This window comes from Argentina silus (genome assembly GCF_951799395.1).
Source record: "Argentina silus genome assembly, chromosome: 16".
In the NCBI taxonomy this organism is placed as follows: domain Eukaryota; kingdom Metazoa; phylum Chordata; class Actinopteri; order Argentiniformes; family Argentinidae; genus Argentina; species Argentina silus.
In genome coordinates, this window is record NC_139670.1 from 14,842,905 (window position 1) to 14,856,944 (window position 14,040).

General features: G+C 44.7%; 2 protein-coding genes across 3 annotated transcripts in view; one reads left to right on the forward strand and one right to left on the reverse strand.

Annotated features, from left to right (window-relative positions):
* The first annotated feature begins 106 nt into the window (after nt 1-106).
* becn1 (beclin 1, autophagy related) lies at nt 107-7,855 on the forward strand. Of its 2 annotated transcripts, none has more exons than XM_083687155.1 (12): nt 107-147; nt 779-907; nt 1,274-1,338; nt 1,507-1,565; nt 1,753-1,843; nt 1,984-2,120; nt 2,235-2,429; nt 2,678-2,824; nt 2,968-3,117; nt 3,339-3,399; nt 3,589-3,731; nt 6,366-7,855. In XM_083687155.1, exons 2-12 carry the CDS (start codon nt 781-783, stop codon nt 6,532-6,534), a joined length of 1,344 nt encoding a protein of 447 aa, XP_083543281.1. In that variant the 5' UTR covers nt 107-147; nt 779-780; the 3' UTR covers nt 6,535-7,855. The 2 variants fall into 2 exon arrangements, with proteins under 2 accessions (XP_083543281.1, XP_083543282.1); XM_083687156.1 differs by having other exon boundaries at nt 115-147; nt 776-907.
* A 53-nt stretch (nt 7,856-7,908) lies between these two features.
* LOC310817563 (serine/threonine-protein kinase tousled-like 2) overlaps nt 7,909-14,040 on the reverse strand; it is a 13,277-nt gene continuing 7,145 nt past the window's right edge. The window contains exons 6-18 of the mRNA XM_083688199.1: nt 13,831-13,941; nt 13,225-13,361; nt 12,895-13,047; nt 12,587-12,653; nt 12,347-12,444; nt 12,025-12,106; nt 11,560-11,651; nt 10,965-11,054; nt 10,425-10,594; nt 9,909-10,047; nt 9,640-9,751; nt 9,286-9,393; nt 7,909-9,020 (exon numbers count right to left, since the gene is read on the reverse strand). Of these exons, the coding sequence (XP_083544325.1) occupies nt 8,847-9,020; nt 9,286-9,393; nt 9,640-9,751; nt 9,909-10,047; nt 10,425-10,594; nt 10,965-11,054; nt 11,560-11,651; nt 12,025-12,106; nt 12,347-12,444; nt 12,587-12,653; nt 12,895-13,047; nt 13,225-13,361; nt 13,831-13,941 (1,533 nt within the window). The 3' untranslated portion in view covers nt 7,909-8,846. The remainder of the gene's footprint in view (nt 9,021-9,285; nt 9,394-9,639; nt 9,752-9,908; nt 10,048-10,424; nt 10,595-10,964; nt 11,055-11,559; nt 11,652-12,024; nt 12,107-12,346; nt 12,445-12,586; nt 12,654-12,894; nt 13,048-13,224; nt 13,362-13,830; nt 13,942-14,040) is intronic.

Here is a 14,040-nt window from a genome sequence, read left to right on the forward strand (position 1 = left end):
AGTGTCATTTCCTTCATTGCTCGGATCAGCGACTCCAATTTTCCCGCAACTATTTTGGCACGTGACCACTGACAGTGACCACTTCCTATACTCGGATATCGATATTGCTGTCATTTCCGTCATAAACAACAATAAGGAAGTCCTCAGGTAGGAAAACGCAAATGTCTTGATAAGTAGCAAGTATTGTGGTTATCGTTTTGGAAATACACTGTAAGATGCGTAGGTTGTTGCAATGCATCAAAATAGTAATCCTTGTAACTGACATTGAGTTTGCATTACCATCGCTGGGCTTTCAACTGAGCTGAGCTAGCTTTTAGCTAACGCGCTAGCCTTAATGCAGTGCAGTGTAGCCAGTTGTGTACAAAACAGAACTGTTTTGTACACAACCCCTTCGGTATTGATTGTCAAGGTAAGCGAACATCGAAGGAGTGGTTGTTAACAGCTAGTGCTTGCCAATGCTCCGTTAGTGACGAGCGATTATGGAAGCTGTCTAGCTGTCTACCGTGTAACTGAGCTCAGGCTATGATGGCAGTGCTACTTAAACGAGATCAAGTCAAGGCAAACACAACAATAGGCGCTAGGCCAATACTTTAGCATCTGTCCTGCCTAACAACACAGTGCTTGAGTCGAGTCATGTTTGCGGGGCTAATGCAGTGTGTAATCGAGCTAGTTAACTCATAAGCCGGTTGATCACTGTAGCTCACTTGACTAAATTCAGAACTGTCATGGGGCTAAGTAGCTTAAGTTGTGTGTGTGTTCTTAACTTAACTTCCAGCAGCAATGGAGGGCTCCAAGTCCTCCAGCACCACCATGCAGGTCAGCTTTGTGTGTCAGCGCTGCAGTCAGCCTCTAAAGCTGGACACATCATTCAATGTGCTCGACCGTGTCACCATCCAGGAACTCATAGGTATGTGTTACCTTTAAATACTACATCAGCTCTGATCAACCTCAGGTAGCCAAAGTTGACCCTACAGGGTACATATCATGTCAGATATACAGATGCTTGGCTAAACCTCAGGTAAAAGTTATACAGTATATTTAAGAATGACTGGTATCAGTATGTTGACAACATATTGAGAGTGTGTGTGAAAGAGTGTCACATGCAATGTCATGGTTCAATTGGAGTCCAGTTTCTCACAGTATGACCACAACACACAGCATTTTCCATAGTATATTATTTCCATGACTTCAGCTTGTGTGGGTCGGTATCTGTAGACTTCTGCATGTGACAGGTATTTGCAAAGTTGTGAGTCTATGTTTTCTCCTTTGACAGCTCCACTCGTTACTGTGACACCAAGCAAACAGACAGAAAGCAATGAAGGGGAGAGTGCACCAGAGGTGAGAGAGACTTATGGCTCAGTTCCATCTCGATTCCTAGTCCCTTGTCCCTTTTGGTGTCTGAATCTGAAAAGACAAGGATAAGATGTATTTGTCTTCAGCCCGTCCTGTAGAGACGTATTGGTCATATACATTAACAAATTGTTCTGATTGTCTTCTCTTCTTCAGGAGACCTTTGTTGAAACAAAGCAGGATGGTGTAGCGAGAAAGTACATCCCTCCTGCACGGTAAGAGTTGTCTTATTTCGCATAACCTCACAACAGCATAAACTGAACAACACAGATCAATAGGTTAATGGAAAGACAGTGTTGATCAAGTCATTTTTGCAACTATATAGGCTTGCTTTTGTGGTCTTCCTGCTTTGTCTGGGTATGCCCTGCTCTCATCCACCATGTCCCACCCCCTCGACTGTAGGATGATGTCCACAGAGAGTGCCAATAGCTTCACCCTGATTGGAGAAGCATCTGATGGTGGCACCATGGAGAACCTGAGTCGGAGGCTGAAGGTGAGACTGTAGTCATTTAGAGCTGACTTCAGTTTCAGGCGAGTCAGTATCTGTACTGGTAAAAGTGTCGAGACTTTGAGGTGTCTGTGACAGATTTGCGGTCAAGTGATGCTCACACTGTTCTGTCCTCCCCCTCACAGGTGACCAGTGACCTGTTTGACATCATGTCGGGCCAGACGGACGTAGACCACCCCCTGTGTGAGGAGTGCACAGACACTCTGTTAGACCACCTGGACACACAGCTCAACATCACAGAGAACGAGTGCCTGAACTACAAGTGAGTGGGCCACATGCTACAACAGATGTATGTGTACACATGTGCATTTTATTTTTCGTGATTGTGTGCATTTTTTTTCTTGTCTGTAATGTGTGTGTGTCCTCTCTACCTGAGGAAATGCCTAGAGCTTCTGAACCAACTGCAGGAGGAGGAGGAAGAGACTCTGCTGAAGGAGCTGCAGCATCTGGGGGAGGAAGAGGAGTCTCTGGTCCAGGATCTGGAGGCCGTGGAGGAGCAGAGGGCTGCAGTCGCCTCCGACCTGGCCCAGGGACGCAGCCACAGCCAGCAGCTAGACACTGAGGAGCTACAGTGAGTATAACAGAGGGAGGAGAGGGGGAGAGGAGGAGAGGGGGGGAGGGAGGACCTAGCCCAAGGACACAGCTACAGCCTGCAACTAGACGCAGTGGACGAGGGACAGAAATCTAAGAGGGAATAAAGAGAGACCAAGTTAACACACTTGAGTAGCTGCAGTGTGCAGAGAGACGAACAGATGCCAAGGCCCAGGACCACAGTCTCAAACCCCCTCCTTCCTCTCCTCCTCTGTCTCTGTCTGTCAGGTACCAGAAGCAGTACAGCGAGTTCAAGAGGCAGCAGCTGGAGCTGGATGACGAGTTGAAGAGCGTGGACAACCAGATGCGCTACTGCCAGATCCAACTGGACCGCCTGAAGAAGACCAACGTCTTCAACGCCACCTTCCACATCTGGTAATGACACACACACACGCACACACCAATTAGCTACTTATTAAAAGTAAAATTAAACTTTTTAAAATTAAATTAAAAATAAGAAATAAACAAAACTCTCTTACCAACGTTAATCTGTTATGTCTGTTGCTGTGGTCCTCAAGGCACAGCGGACAGTTTGGCACCATCAATAACTTCCGCCTGGGCCGACTACCCAGCGTCCCCGTGGAGTGGAACGAGATCAACGCTGCCTGGGGTCAAACAGTGCTGCTGCTCCACGCCTTGGCCAATAAGATGGGGCTCCGTTTCCAGAGGTTTGACACTACACACAACATACACACACCACTGTCATGCTCCCCACTGTCCACAACCTATTCAGTGTAGTTGCAAATGGTCTTATTTACAGTAGTGTTTCCTAGAAAAGCAATGCCTATATGTTTTAGTACATTTTGCAGTACACATGGTTCACAGTTAGTCATGGATGAAGGATTCTAATAATGCTGTAGTGTTTCAACCCCTTTCCTTTTCTGTACAGATACCGCCTAGTCCCATATGGAAATCACTCTTACCTGGAATCACTCACAGACAAGTCCAAGGTAATGGATATGTTCTCTTCAAACAACAAAGACATCTGCTTCAGAATATGCAAATCGCATGGCCTATGAATGTTTCAACAGCAAGCCAATAAAGTAAGGATAGTCTCTACGCTGAAGATATCCCCATTATTTTGTACTTTATACAACCCCCCCCCCCCCCCCCCCCCCTCTACTTCGTTCTCTGTGTAGGAGCTACCACTGTACTGCTCAGGAGGGCTGCGGTTCTTCTGGGACAATAAGTTTGACCACGCCATGGTGGCTTTCCTGGACTGTGTACAGCAGTTTAAGGAAGAGGTGGAGAAAGGCGACACAGGATTCTGCCTGCCCTACAGGTCCGTAAACGTAACTATCAGGCATGATTTGACATAAATCCAGGCAGGACCATGGTTATTTATGAAAATGTTTTGAACACCTCCAACTCCAGTTACAGTATTTACAAATCATTGTACAAATTAGGTCGTTAAAGAGGGACTGCACTGCACTGGCGGATTTTGCGTTCTCCTCATTTTTCAAAAAAATGCAACTGAGAATGAGGTTTGTTTCTTGGAGGTGTGGTTTGATGTACCATCCAAAGGCCAACTCTCCACAAATCAGAGTCTGTTCCCGGACAGACTCAATTTAGACAGAACATGAAAATACTGAGTTTATGTCCAAAGTTATTGTTTTTACACTTACTGAGTACATTTTGGGGCTATACTTGATGTATATGACTACTATGTATGTAGTATGTACATATATATAGCATAGTATGTATATGATCTCCAAGAGCTCTCATAATCCAAGAATACTGTTTAATACTATCGGCAGAATTGTAAATGCCCCATCAAACAAGGTTACCAACCATTCTCCTGAAGAATGTGAAAACTTCTTGCAATTTTTTATTGAGAAGTTTTAGAGAAGGTTGTCTATAAACAACTGACTAGCTATTTGGATAGAAATGGTTTATTTGAAAAGTTCCAATCTGGTTTTCGACCCTGTGATATCACTGCAACTGCTCTACTTGAAGTCACAAACAACCTACTTTTAGCAGCTGATTCAGGTCAGTGTTTCATTTGAATTCTCCTTGATCTTAGTGTAGCCTTTGATCATACCATTTTAATAAACCACCTTAGATATTGTGTAGGGATTACAGACACGGCCTTAAAATGGTTCTCATCAGCGACAGCACCCTCCTGTAAATTCTTCCTCTACAACATCAGAAGGATATGTCCATTCCTCACGAGAGAAGCAGCACAACTCTTGGTCCAGACACTTGTGACTTTGATTACTGCACGCACTCTTGGCCGGGCTCCCTGCCTCCGCAATCAGACCTCTGCAGCTCATCCAGAATGCTGCTGCCCATCTGGTGTTCAATCTCCCTCAATTTTCCCCCTCCTTCGCACCCTTCACTGGCTCCCGGTAGCAGCTCACATCAGATTCAATACCCTGGTGCTCGCCTACTGAATGGCAAAGGGAACAGCCCCTCCCTACTTGCAAGCAATGGTCAGCCCTCAAACCCCTGCCCAATCACTCCACTCTTCCACCTCGGCTGACTACCTGGCACCGCCACCTCTACGTGGATGCAGCAGTCGTGCTATTTGGTTATGGCTTTTCACTGTCCTGGCGCCCCGCTGGTGGAACGAGCTTCCCACTGCTGTCAGGACTGCGGAGTCACTACCTATCTTCTGCCGTAGACTGAAGACCCATCTCTTCAGGCTACGTCTTGACTGTCCCTCCTAAAGACCTCTTCATCCCCACTACCCTCCTGTACAGTTTCTCTACTGTAAATAAACATTTAAATAGCATTGTGACTGCCAATGGCCCCTGGTCCTAGCATAGATTTGTTTTTCTTATGATGAAGTATAGATGATTCACTTACAACAAGTACATTTTAAGTAAGTCTAAGTAAGTCGCTTTGGATAAAGGCATCTGCTAAATGTCTAAAATCTAAATGTAGAATGTAAATGTAATCATACCTCTCAGGCAGACAGTTCTCTGTTGGTCTAGGAAAGTGTGTCTCTTCCTCAGCCCAAGTGAACTTTGGTGTGCCACAAGGCTCCATTTTAGGTCAAATTTTATTCTCATTATACATGCTTCCACTAGGCCAGATTATCTGTAAACACAATATTTCAATGATTGCTTGGAAGATATTAGATGTTGAATGTCCCAGAACTTTTTACAATTGAATGACAATAAATCTGAGGTAGTCATATTTGGCAATTGTATGTACTTACACTTGTTACCTGTTAGTTTTAAATTGATTTTAAATTCTTACTGATAACTATTAAAGTTGGCTGGGTCTGGCACCGGACTATATTTCTGACCTTTTAATCCCTTATGTGCCTCAGTACAGCCTAAGATCCTCAGGCAGGGCCCTTCTGGCTGTTCCGGAGTCTAGACTAAAGACAAAAAGTGACCGTGCCTTTGCCATTAGGGCCCATAGACTGCCCATGTCTTATTAAAACACATTTTTATAGACTAGCCTTTAATTGATGCTGCCCTTATTCTTTTTAATGTGTTGTTTTTCTACTTTTTATTTTAGTTTCTGATGCTGCTCTTATTCTTTTTAATGTGTTGCGTTTTACTGTTTCTACTTTATATTTTTGTTTTTATTTGCACACCTGTTTTATCTATTTGTAAAGCACTTTGTAACACTGTTTTAAAAAGGTGCTATATAAATAATATTTTTTATTATTATTATTATTATTAGCGATTGTGTCTACATAGAAAAGTTGGTTTTTCGCTTCAGTTCCTCTTTTGACTTCCAAATGGTTGCTAAATGTTCCAAGGCAAGCAATGTTTTCTTGACCATTACTAGGGTGTGTAGGCCGAGTTCAAGCAGACTCACCTCGATGTGACACGAAAATACCAAAGTGGTCTTTGCATCTGTTTTTTGCGCTGCCAATGGGTTTATGGGGAAGCAAATTGGAGCCCTTAGTGTATCAAATATAACTTGAACTCTTTCTTCTGCTGATCCTATATTTCAGAATGGACGTGGAGAAGGGGAAGATTGAAGACACCGGTGGCAGCGGTGGCTCCTACTCCATCAAGACACAGTTTAACTCAGAGGAGCAGTGGACCAAGGCACTCAAGTTCATGCTGACTAACCTAAAGTGGGGGCTGGCTTGGGTCTCCTCCCAGTTCTACAACCGTTAGAGGAGAGCCACTCTGGATGTGACTTTTTGACCTTTGGGTGTCCTGAAGTAGCCATCTTGTCCACCCTTACCTGGGGCGTGTGTTCCAGTCCAATATGCTCAGAAGACATTCTTCTTTGACTCGCTTCCCTCATGACCACTGATTAAGTGAAAGATGTGGATAGATCAAAACTATCAAGCGCAGATCAGTGGAGATCAGGAGGAAGAACAGGAGCCATCAGAGACTATTAGGACACACTCCAATGGTGCATCTCAATAGTGTTATGTGGCTTCCTCTGTCTCATTTCAATACACATCGATTTTACAATCCTGGAGAGATGTAACAACCAATTGTGGATTCCTTTGACATGTCTAATTCTTAAAGGTCAGCCCTATTGAGGCAGAGAGCACTGAAATAGATCGTTTTGTACCATGCTTCTTGCACGACTACAAGACACATTTCAAATGTTTTGCTTATTTTTCTTTCATTGGTTTCTGTTAGTTTTAGTACTTCAGCTCCCCCACAACCACTGGATTATGTACATACATTGTATACATGGTTTAACATATTTACACCTAGTTTGTTTCCTTTGTGATGCTGACCAAGTGAAACACATTTTATTTCACTGTTCCTCTAAACTTGTTTGTGTTAGCCATTCTGTTCTTATGTCTTGAACTTGCAGGGTGCACTAAAGGCATTGGCTTACATAGATGTCATTTTGAAAATGAGTACTAAAACTAATCCTTTTACGACAAACAAGACTGCTATTATACACATTTAGACAAAAAAAAAAAGGTAAAGTATATACCATATCACTGTTTGAGTGATTCTGTGGTTTTCACTCTACATGAATTAATAAGGTATTTATCACATAAAACCCCCATTTTAAACGGCTGACCTGTGCTGGGGCAGCGTGGCTGGTATGCGGTCAGCAGGGCAGAAATGGGATGGATTGGTCAGACATGGTTCTCTTTTTCATATATTAAAAGGCTTTATCTTGCGGTACTTTATCTTGCCAACGCACTGACTATTTCACAATATCGAATGTGACCTTCATATGATCAGTCATATAGAGGTATTGTGAGTAAATTGTTCTTTAGTCCATCATGGGGTGGTTGATTTTGACGGGAGCTCAGTCTGGCATACCTGTACTGTGACAGTATTGCCATGTGTATTTCAATATTACCAAGAAGTTTCCCTGGTTATGCTTACAGCATATGTTTAAGAGAGTACACAGGCTTCACATTGTACTGAAATTTAAATATTAAAAAAATATGTAATTGTCCAGCAGGAGTTTTGATTGTAACACTGCATGATTTGCAATAAATGAGTATTTGTCTTATTTTGCCCTGCTTCTTGATGTTCTTATAAGATGCAAACAGACAAACCACAAAGTCATACTAAGTTGGTTTTAATGGTTTATATGCAGTTCTGTTTGTTGAGGCTCTCTCCCCTCATTCCAAACACATTTATATTCAGCCCCCCTCTGAAAGTTATGAAAAACACTTTGGGGGGAAATTTCATGAAAAAATATTGACTGAACCATTAAAATAAAAAGTCCACTTCCAGTTCAATATCCAATAAAATATTTAAAACGGATCAAAACCAGTCAAAGACGACGATCCTGCTTGTGAAAACCCAACATTTTCTGTCACGTCAGTTTTGATGTCCTTTGACGGTGCCATATCAACCAGGCATGCTTTGAACTTTGGTCAGAGATAGGAACTCCCCTCTTCACATGAGCCCTTCCAAAACGTTCCAGGTTCAACATAGGGTGGGGGGGTCTGGAAATTGATCACTCTATTATTGGGAAATATAGTGTCCAACGTATGATACAATTCAAGCAGTATGGATGAAAAAATAAAATACTGCAATGTTTTTTTCTCACTCAAAACTTCAACGGAATGCTTCTCCAAAAACACAAAATGTCGTCTTATTGGTTCGACGCTCCGAGCTGTTGCACCCTGCCATTTCACCCTCTAGATAAGAGAGGGGTTTCCCTTCTTTGTGGCAGGGGTGTGTGTGGTTGTGCATGCATGTGGGCAGCCATTGGGGTCTACAGACCCCGTTGCCACAAACTGACCCTTCATATCACAAGAAAGAGTGCGGGGGGTGGGGGGTTGGAGAATTATGACACTTCAGGTATTTCTCCTTCAGCCCTCATCCCATGCTTTTCAGACTATTCTGTTTGCCCACAGACATCCCTCCTTCCATCACCCATTCACTCTCTCCAAGTCTATGCCAGGAGAGTGAAGGAGCGGAGGTGTATTTTGAGTAGCCTAGTCCCCCATAGGGATCCTGTGTGTTTCTGTAAGCCCCCCCCCCCCCCCCGCTCAGTTTGAGGCACTGCTGTTGTATGAGCTGGAGGTTGAGGGCATGGGGGCCCCCAGTGGCACGCTGGTGCCCAGGGCCTTGCGGATGTGGGGCATGAGGAAGGGGTCACTGGCCAGCTGCAGCACATCGATGCGGTCTTCCTTGCGGTAGGCCAGGCAGCGACGGATGAAGGCCTAGGGCAGACAGGGACAGAGGGTTAATTCACTGTAAGAGTTAGAGCTGTGTGAGTGCATACAAGCCTGGTTATTTATGGAAAATGGCTTTCGGTGTGTGAGAGAGAGAGAGGAAGTAAGAAATTAGATGTGAGTGATGAAATGACATGCTGGAAACTAATTCCACCAACCTTGGTTGTGTGGCAATAAAAGGATCTTGTAACTTGAAGGGTGTGTATTTGTGGGCAGATGAGCAAGTGAGAGTTGGGATGGGTGTTTCTCATACCTTGGCTTCTGTTGTGACTACAGGTTTGGGGGGGAACTGCACCTCTGTGGCCTTTAGTATGGTGTTCTCCTGTAGAATGTCCTGCTGGGACTGGTTGTGACCAAACGGCTAGAGAAAGAGAACGAAAAAGGGAGTGAAACAAAACAAAAAGGGTAGAGGAATCCAGGGGGAAGAGAGAATGAGTAAATAAGCCAGGACCCTCTATGAAACGTCACTACTTTAAAGCCACAATTCGTAGTTTTGAGAGTGGACACATCTCCAACCCTGTCCCTCAGCTTCATGTGTTGTCTTTCTAATTGTGGATTGTGGCTTTAGGCGTAGGCGGGCTACTCCTGTGGTCGCATGCATCTTTACCTTGCGTCCGTAGAGGCTCTGGTAGAAGATGACCCCCACTGACCACACGTCCACCTTGTTGGAGATCTTGGGCGGCTCCTTCCCCACCACGAAGCACTCTGGGGGCAGGTACCTGAAGGGGTGGCATAACAACGGTTACAGAGGGCAGATCCAAACACCAAATTAAGTGCGATGCAACTTGGCTTGAAATGACAAAGTTATGGGTCTGTGTTTATCCCTGTGACGCCAGCTCCAAATGTCTGTCTGTGTGTGTGTGTATATATATTTACCAGTATGTCCCTGCTCCCTGTGACGTCAGCTCCATCCCGTCCACAGAGTTGTAGCTGTCATCGTCCATGATCTTAGACAGGCCAAAGTCGGTGATCTTTATCTCCCCGCATGCCGTGCCGTTCACCAGAAGAATGTTGCCTAAGAGGGGGAGGATAAAAAAAGAATGAAAGGCCGATGGAGAGTCACTGATGTCACTGAATCCACATTAAAGGTAGAATCAGCGATATGACATAGGCACGAAATAGCAGTACAACTAACGGTACGGATAGCTAGGCCGAAGCAAGACAATTCACCAGTCAACCTTTTTGTCACGCGATTATCACATACTTGTGTACTTATGGAATAGCTAACGAGTGAAACGTCATGCTTGGGTGAAGCTGAAACATCTCTGAATCTATGAGTCATAATATCACGAGTCTACTATTAAGCAGTACCTATAACCCTTAACATGCAATCACAAAGCATCATTAGTGTCTGCCACCCACACACACACACCCACCCACACACACACACACCTGGTTTGAGGTCGTAGTGTATGATGGGCGGCCGTATCTCGTTGAGGTACTTGAGGGCGTTGACGATCTGCATGACGATGGAGCGACCCTCCTTCTCCGACATCAGCTTGTGCTGCTTCAGGTAGAAGTCCAGGTCATTCCCCTCGCAGTACTCCAGAACTGTGCAGAACCTGGGTGCAAAGGGATCAGGCATTTCTGGCAAACATAAGATACACTGGAAACAAATATAGAAATAAAGGCCAACGGTTGTTATTTTCAACAACAACAACCCACCCCAGCGAAAACCATGATTTTATTCGCACTTCATCATAAGGTATTTCACTTTCACTTCGATTCTGTTCCACCTCGTGTGTTATTTTCTCTGTAGAGTACAATCGCTTAATTTAGTAAATTGGACGGCAAACCGTAGCTCGCTTTATATGGGTCTGACAAGGTGGGGGCAAAGAGATGGATGAAACTTCCTATAGCAATCAAATGTGTCTTGGGCAAACCTGCAGTAATGCAGTGTGTCAGTGACGTGTGGAACACTGAATGACTTACGAGTCAGTGTCGAGTGAGAAGTAGTCGTAGAGTTTGACTATTCTAGGATGGTCCAGTTCCTTGTGGATCCTGTACTCTCTACAGGCGTGCCTGAAAAAAAGAGATGGACGGTCAAACACAGATACAACCAGGGGTCAGTTTCCCCCAAAGCTTAAGTGTTGCTTCATTTCACCAGACAATCTAGCCGCAAAGCCCCAAGAGGATAACAATAATATTTTTTTTAACGAATAACTTGGCAGGTCTAGTGGGCCTGGATTGTCAAAAGAGATATAGTACTACTTAAGCGATGAGGCTTTCGGAAACTCACCCCTCAACTGTTTTGAGGAAAGCACACAGAGAGACACGCACACACGCGCACACACCGCGAAAAGCAGGAAAGAGGTATGGGTAGGAAATATCCCAACAATTCAAAAACAGGAATCCCCATGGACAATAAAGAACACTATATCAACAACATGTCTCAAGTGATAGCAAAATCCACTTCCAAGGAATGGTGTGGGATTATTATTTCACGGACAGATCATAATATTTAGAAGGCTGCCAACAAGCAACGGAGTACCTCAGGAGACACAGAGGCCCGTAGAGGCTGACTCACTTGTGGTAGTTCTCCTTCTTCTCGTCCCTCCAGTTCTTGTTGAGCTGGTGGATTTTCACAGCCACGTATCTCTGCTCTGTCAGATCAAAGGCCTGAGGATGGCGAAAGAGAGAATATTAAACCAACCCGTGATGGTGATTAAAACCAAAGACATGCACGATAGCACAAATCAAAATCACAAGTTGTTGAAGTAAAAGTGCATGTTTTGGATGGCGTTTTTAGCACATTTTAATGATAATATAACGTCGGTTATTTCCCTGTCTAGCTGCATGAACAGAAATCATAGTTAGTCAAAAGTCTTCCTCCATCAAGAACGTCTGAGGTAAGCAAGCGATTAAGCAATACTAGTATAGCTGTGAACTATTCTTTTAATAGAAAGGAGGTGAGAGTGTACTGTTTCAAACATGAGGCTGGTTTGTTTGCATCAAGTGGAGCATGTGTCAACCAAGATTGCGAGGAGCTCACTTTATAGACTTCACTGAAGCCACCTCTGCCCAGTAGATATAATAGCAGGTACCGGTCGTTCAACGTGGGGTGGTCTTTGAATCTGTGGAAGAAGGAGAAGTCAGTAATTCATATTCATATCATCTATATAATCGGCGCGACGATCAATATCTTAGAATCATCTTTGACGTAAACAGGGTAGTGTTAGCCAAACAGTTAAATAGCTAATTTTATCTGTCGTTAACCTTAAACCTTTTTTAATGAGTTTTGATTTAAGACAGATTAAACGCCGGGAGAGGGAGAAGGAAGGCAGAGGGAGGTAGAAGGAGAGAGAGGAGCATACTGTGAGTTGTCTTCATTGTGTATCCGCTTCAGCTCCCGGATGTGGAGGTTCCTCACTCGCTCCAACCGCTCCAGCTCCGCCTGGATCTCCGCCTCTTCCTGTAGAAGATACAGCAGGTGTCAATCACTCACCCTGACAACGCTCAGTCACACGTGGGACTGAGTGGTGGGCCGCCATGATGCAGAAAAGGACGAGAGAGCGAGGGGGGGAGAGGGAGCGCGTGAGATCCAGACACAGTACCTTTTTCAGATGGCCGAGTCGGAGTTTGAAAATCTCCTCCTGCTCGTGATATTCTGCGAGCGACAACCTGGAAGATTCAAAGACAGTTTTTTTAAATTTATTCTATTACAAACCTCCTTCAATTCTTGACCATCACATCTTATGTTTTCCCCACTTCTTTGAATAAATAAATACATAGATACACGTTGGCTACTTTGCAAAACGCATCAATTATTCACAAGCATTACGAACACTATTATTTGTTTTTCTTGTACGTATTGGCAACGTAACCCAGAACGGATCGTGGTCAGGGGTCCTGGGAACCTTACGTTTCGTTCTCCTGGCCGTTGCTCTTGCTCTTGCGTTTGTTCTGTTCCAGGCTGGGCGGGGGGGTCTGGACCATGGAGGGAGGTTTCCTCTTCCCCAGCAGCTTCCTCTGTCTCTCTATGTCCTCCCTCTGAGTGTTGATACGCTCCTGCTGCCTGGAATTCAAACACACGGAGTACACACGAGTAGGGAGTTGTCAGACGCTGTCAGACAAAGCGATGACATGGTCTAAAATCCAAAAGGTTCTAGCGAGGAGCGGTTTGTGCGTGTGAGACTGTGTTTGAGCACTTAGAGGTTAGTTGTGTGTGTGTGTGTGTGTACTGTGTACTCACTTAATAAGGTTTTGGAAGGCGTATCCGTCTGTCCACTGTTCAGAAAAGGAGGCTCCATGTCGTACTGTAGTGAAGTGACCAAGACGCAGGCGGTCCTGCATGCTCTTGTCCCGGCAGGCCATCTTCTCCTGCTTCGACTGGGAAGAGACACACATAAACACACACCATCACTTAATGTCAGAGTTTGGGCCACCGTCACCAATTATCTCACACTCTCACACACACAGACACACACGACTATGAGGAAGCTGGGAGCGCTCAATATCTTTACTGTGAAATAAAAAGTGAATTGAGAGTAAGAGCAAGTGTCGAACCTGAATCATCCTACACTGAAGAAGAGTCAATACATATGGTGTATTATGGAGTATTAGTATTATAGTATATAGTAGCAGTATATAGTGTTGACTGGGAGCGCACCACTACAGTCCTCCAACTCCAGTGTCGGCCTCTGGCCTTTTGATTGGTGACTGACCTGGGACACCAGGTGTGTTCACTCCAGCCAATTAGTCACATTCTGTTATCAATTACGTGTCAGGGGGAAATGATTCGCGCTTTCGGCCCACAGGTGAAATGTAGACAAAGAATGACACACACACAGACACACACCTTTTCGATGAGCAGCTTCTTGCTCATGGTCACACACTTGTTGAGGCGCTCCTTGTACCGTTCAAGTGACCTCTGCTGCTCGTCGATCTGCCGCCGTAAGTCACAGTTGGCCTGCAAAACAGAGTGTGTCGCTCAGCCTACGTCGTGAGCCGAACATCCAACGTAATACGGGTAACAACAGGTGCGGCCTTACGTTCAACATCTACCATG

Coding starts and splice junctions, on each gene's coding strand:
- becn1 (XM_083687155.1), top strand. CDS start 781: ATGGAGGGCTCCAAGTCCTCCAGCACCACCATGCAGGTCAGCTTTGTG. Junction 1,844..1,983: donor ACCTGAGTCGGAGGCTGAAG/GTGAGACTGTAG, acceptor TCCCCCTCACAG/GTGACCAGTGACCTGTTTGA. Junction 3,732..6,365: donor GGATTCTGCCTGCCCTACAG/GTCCGTAAACGT, acceptor CCTATATTTCAG/AATGGACGTGGAGAAGGGGA.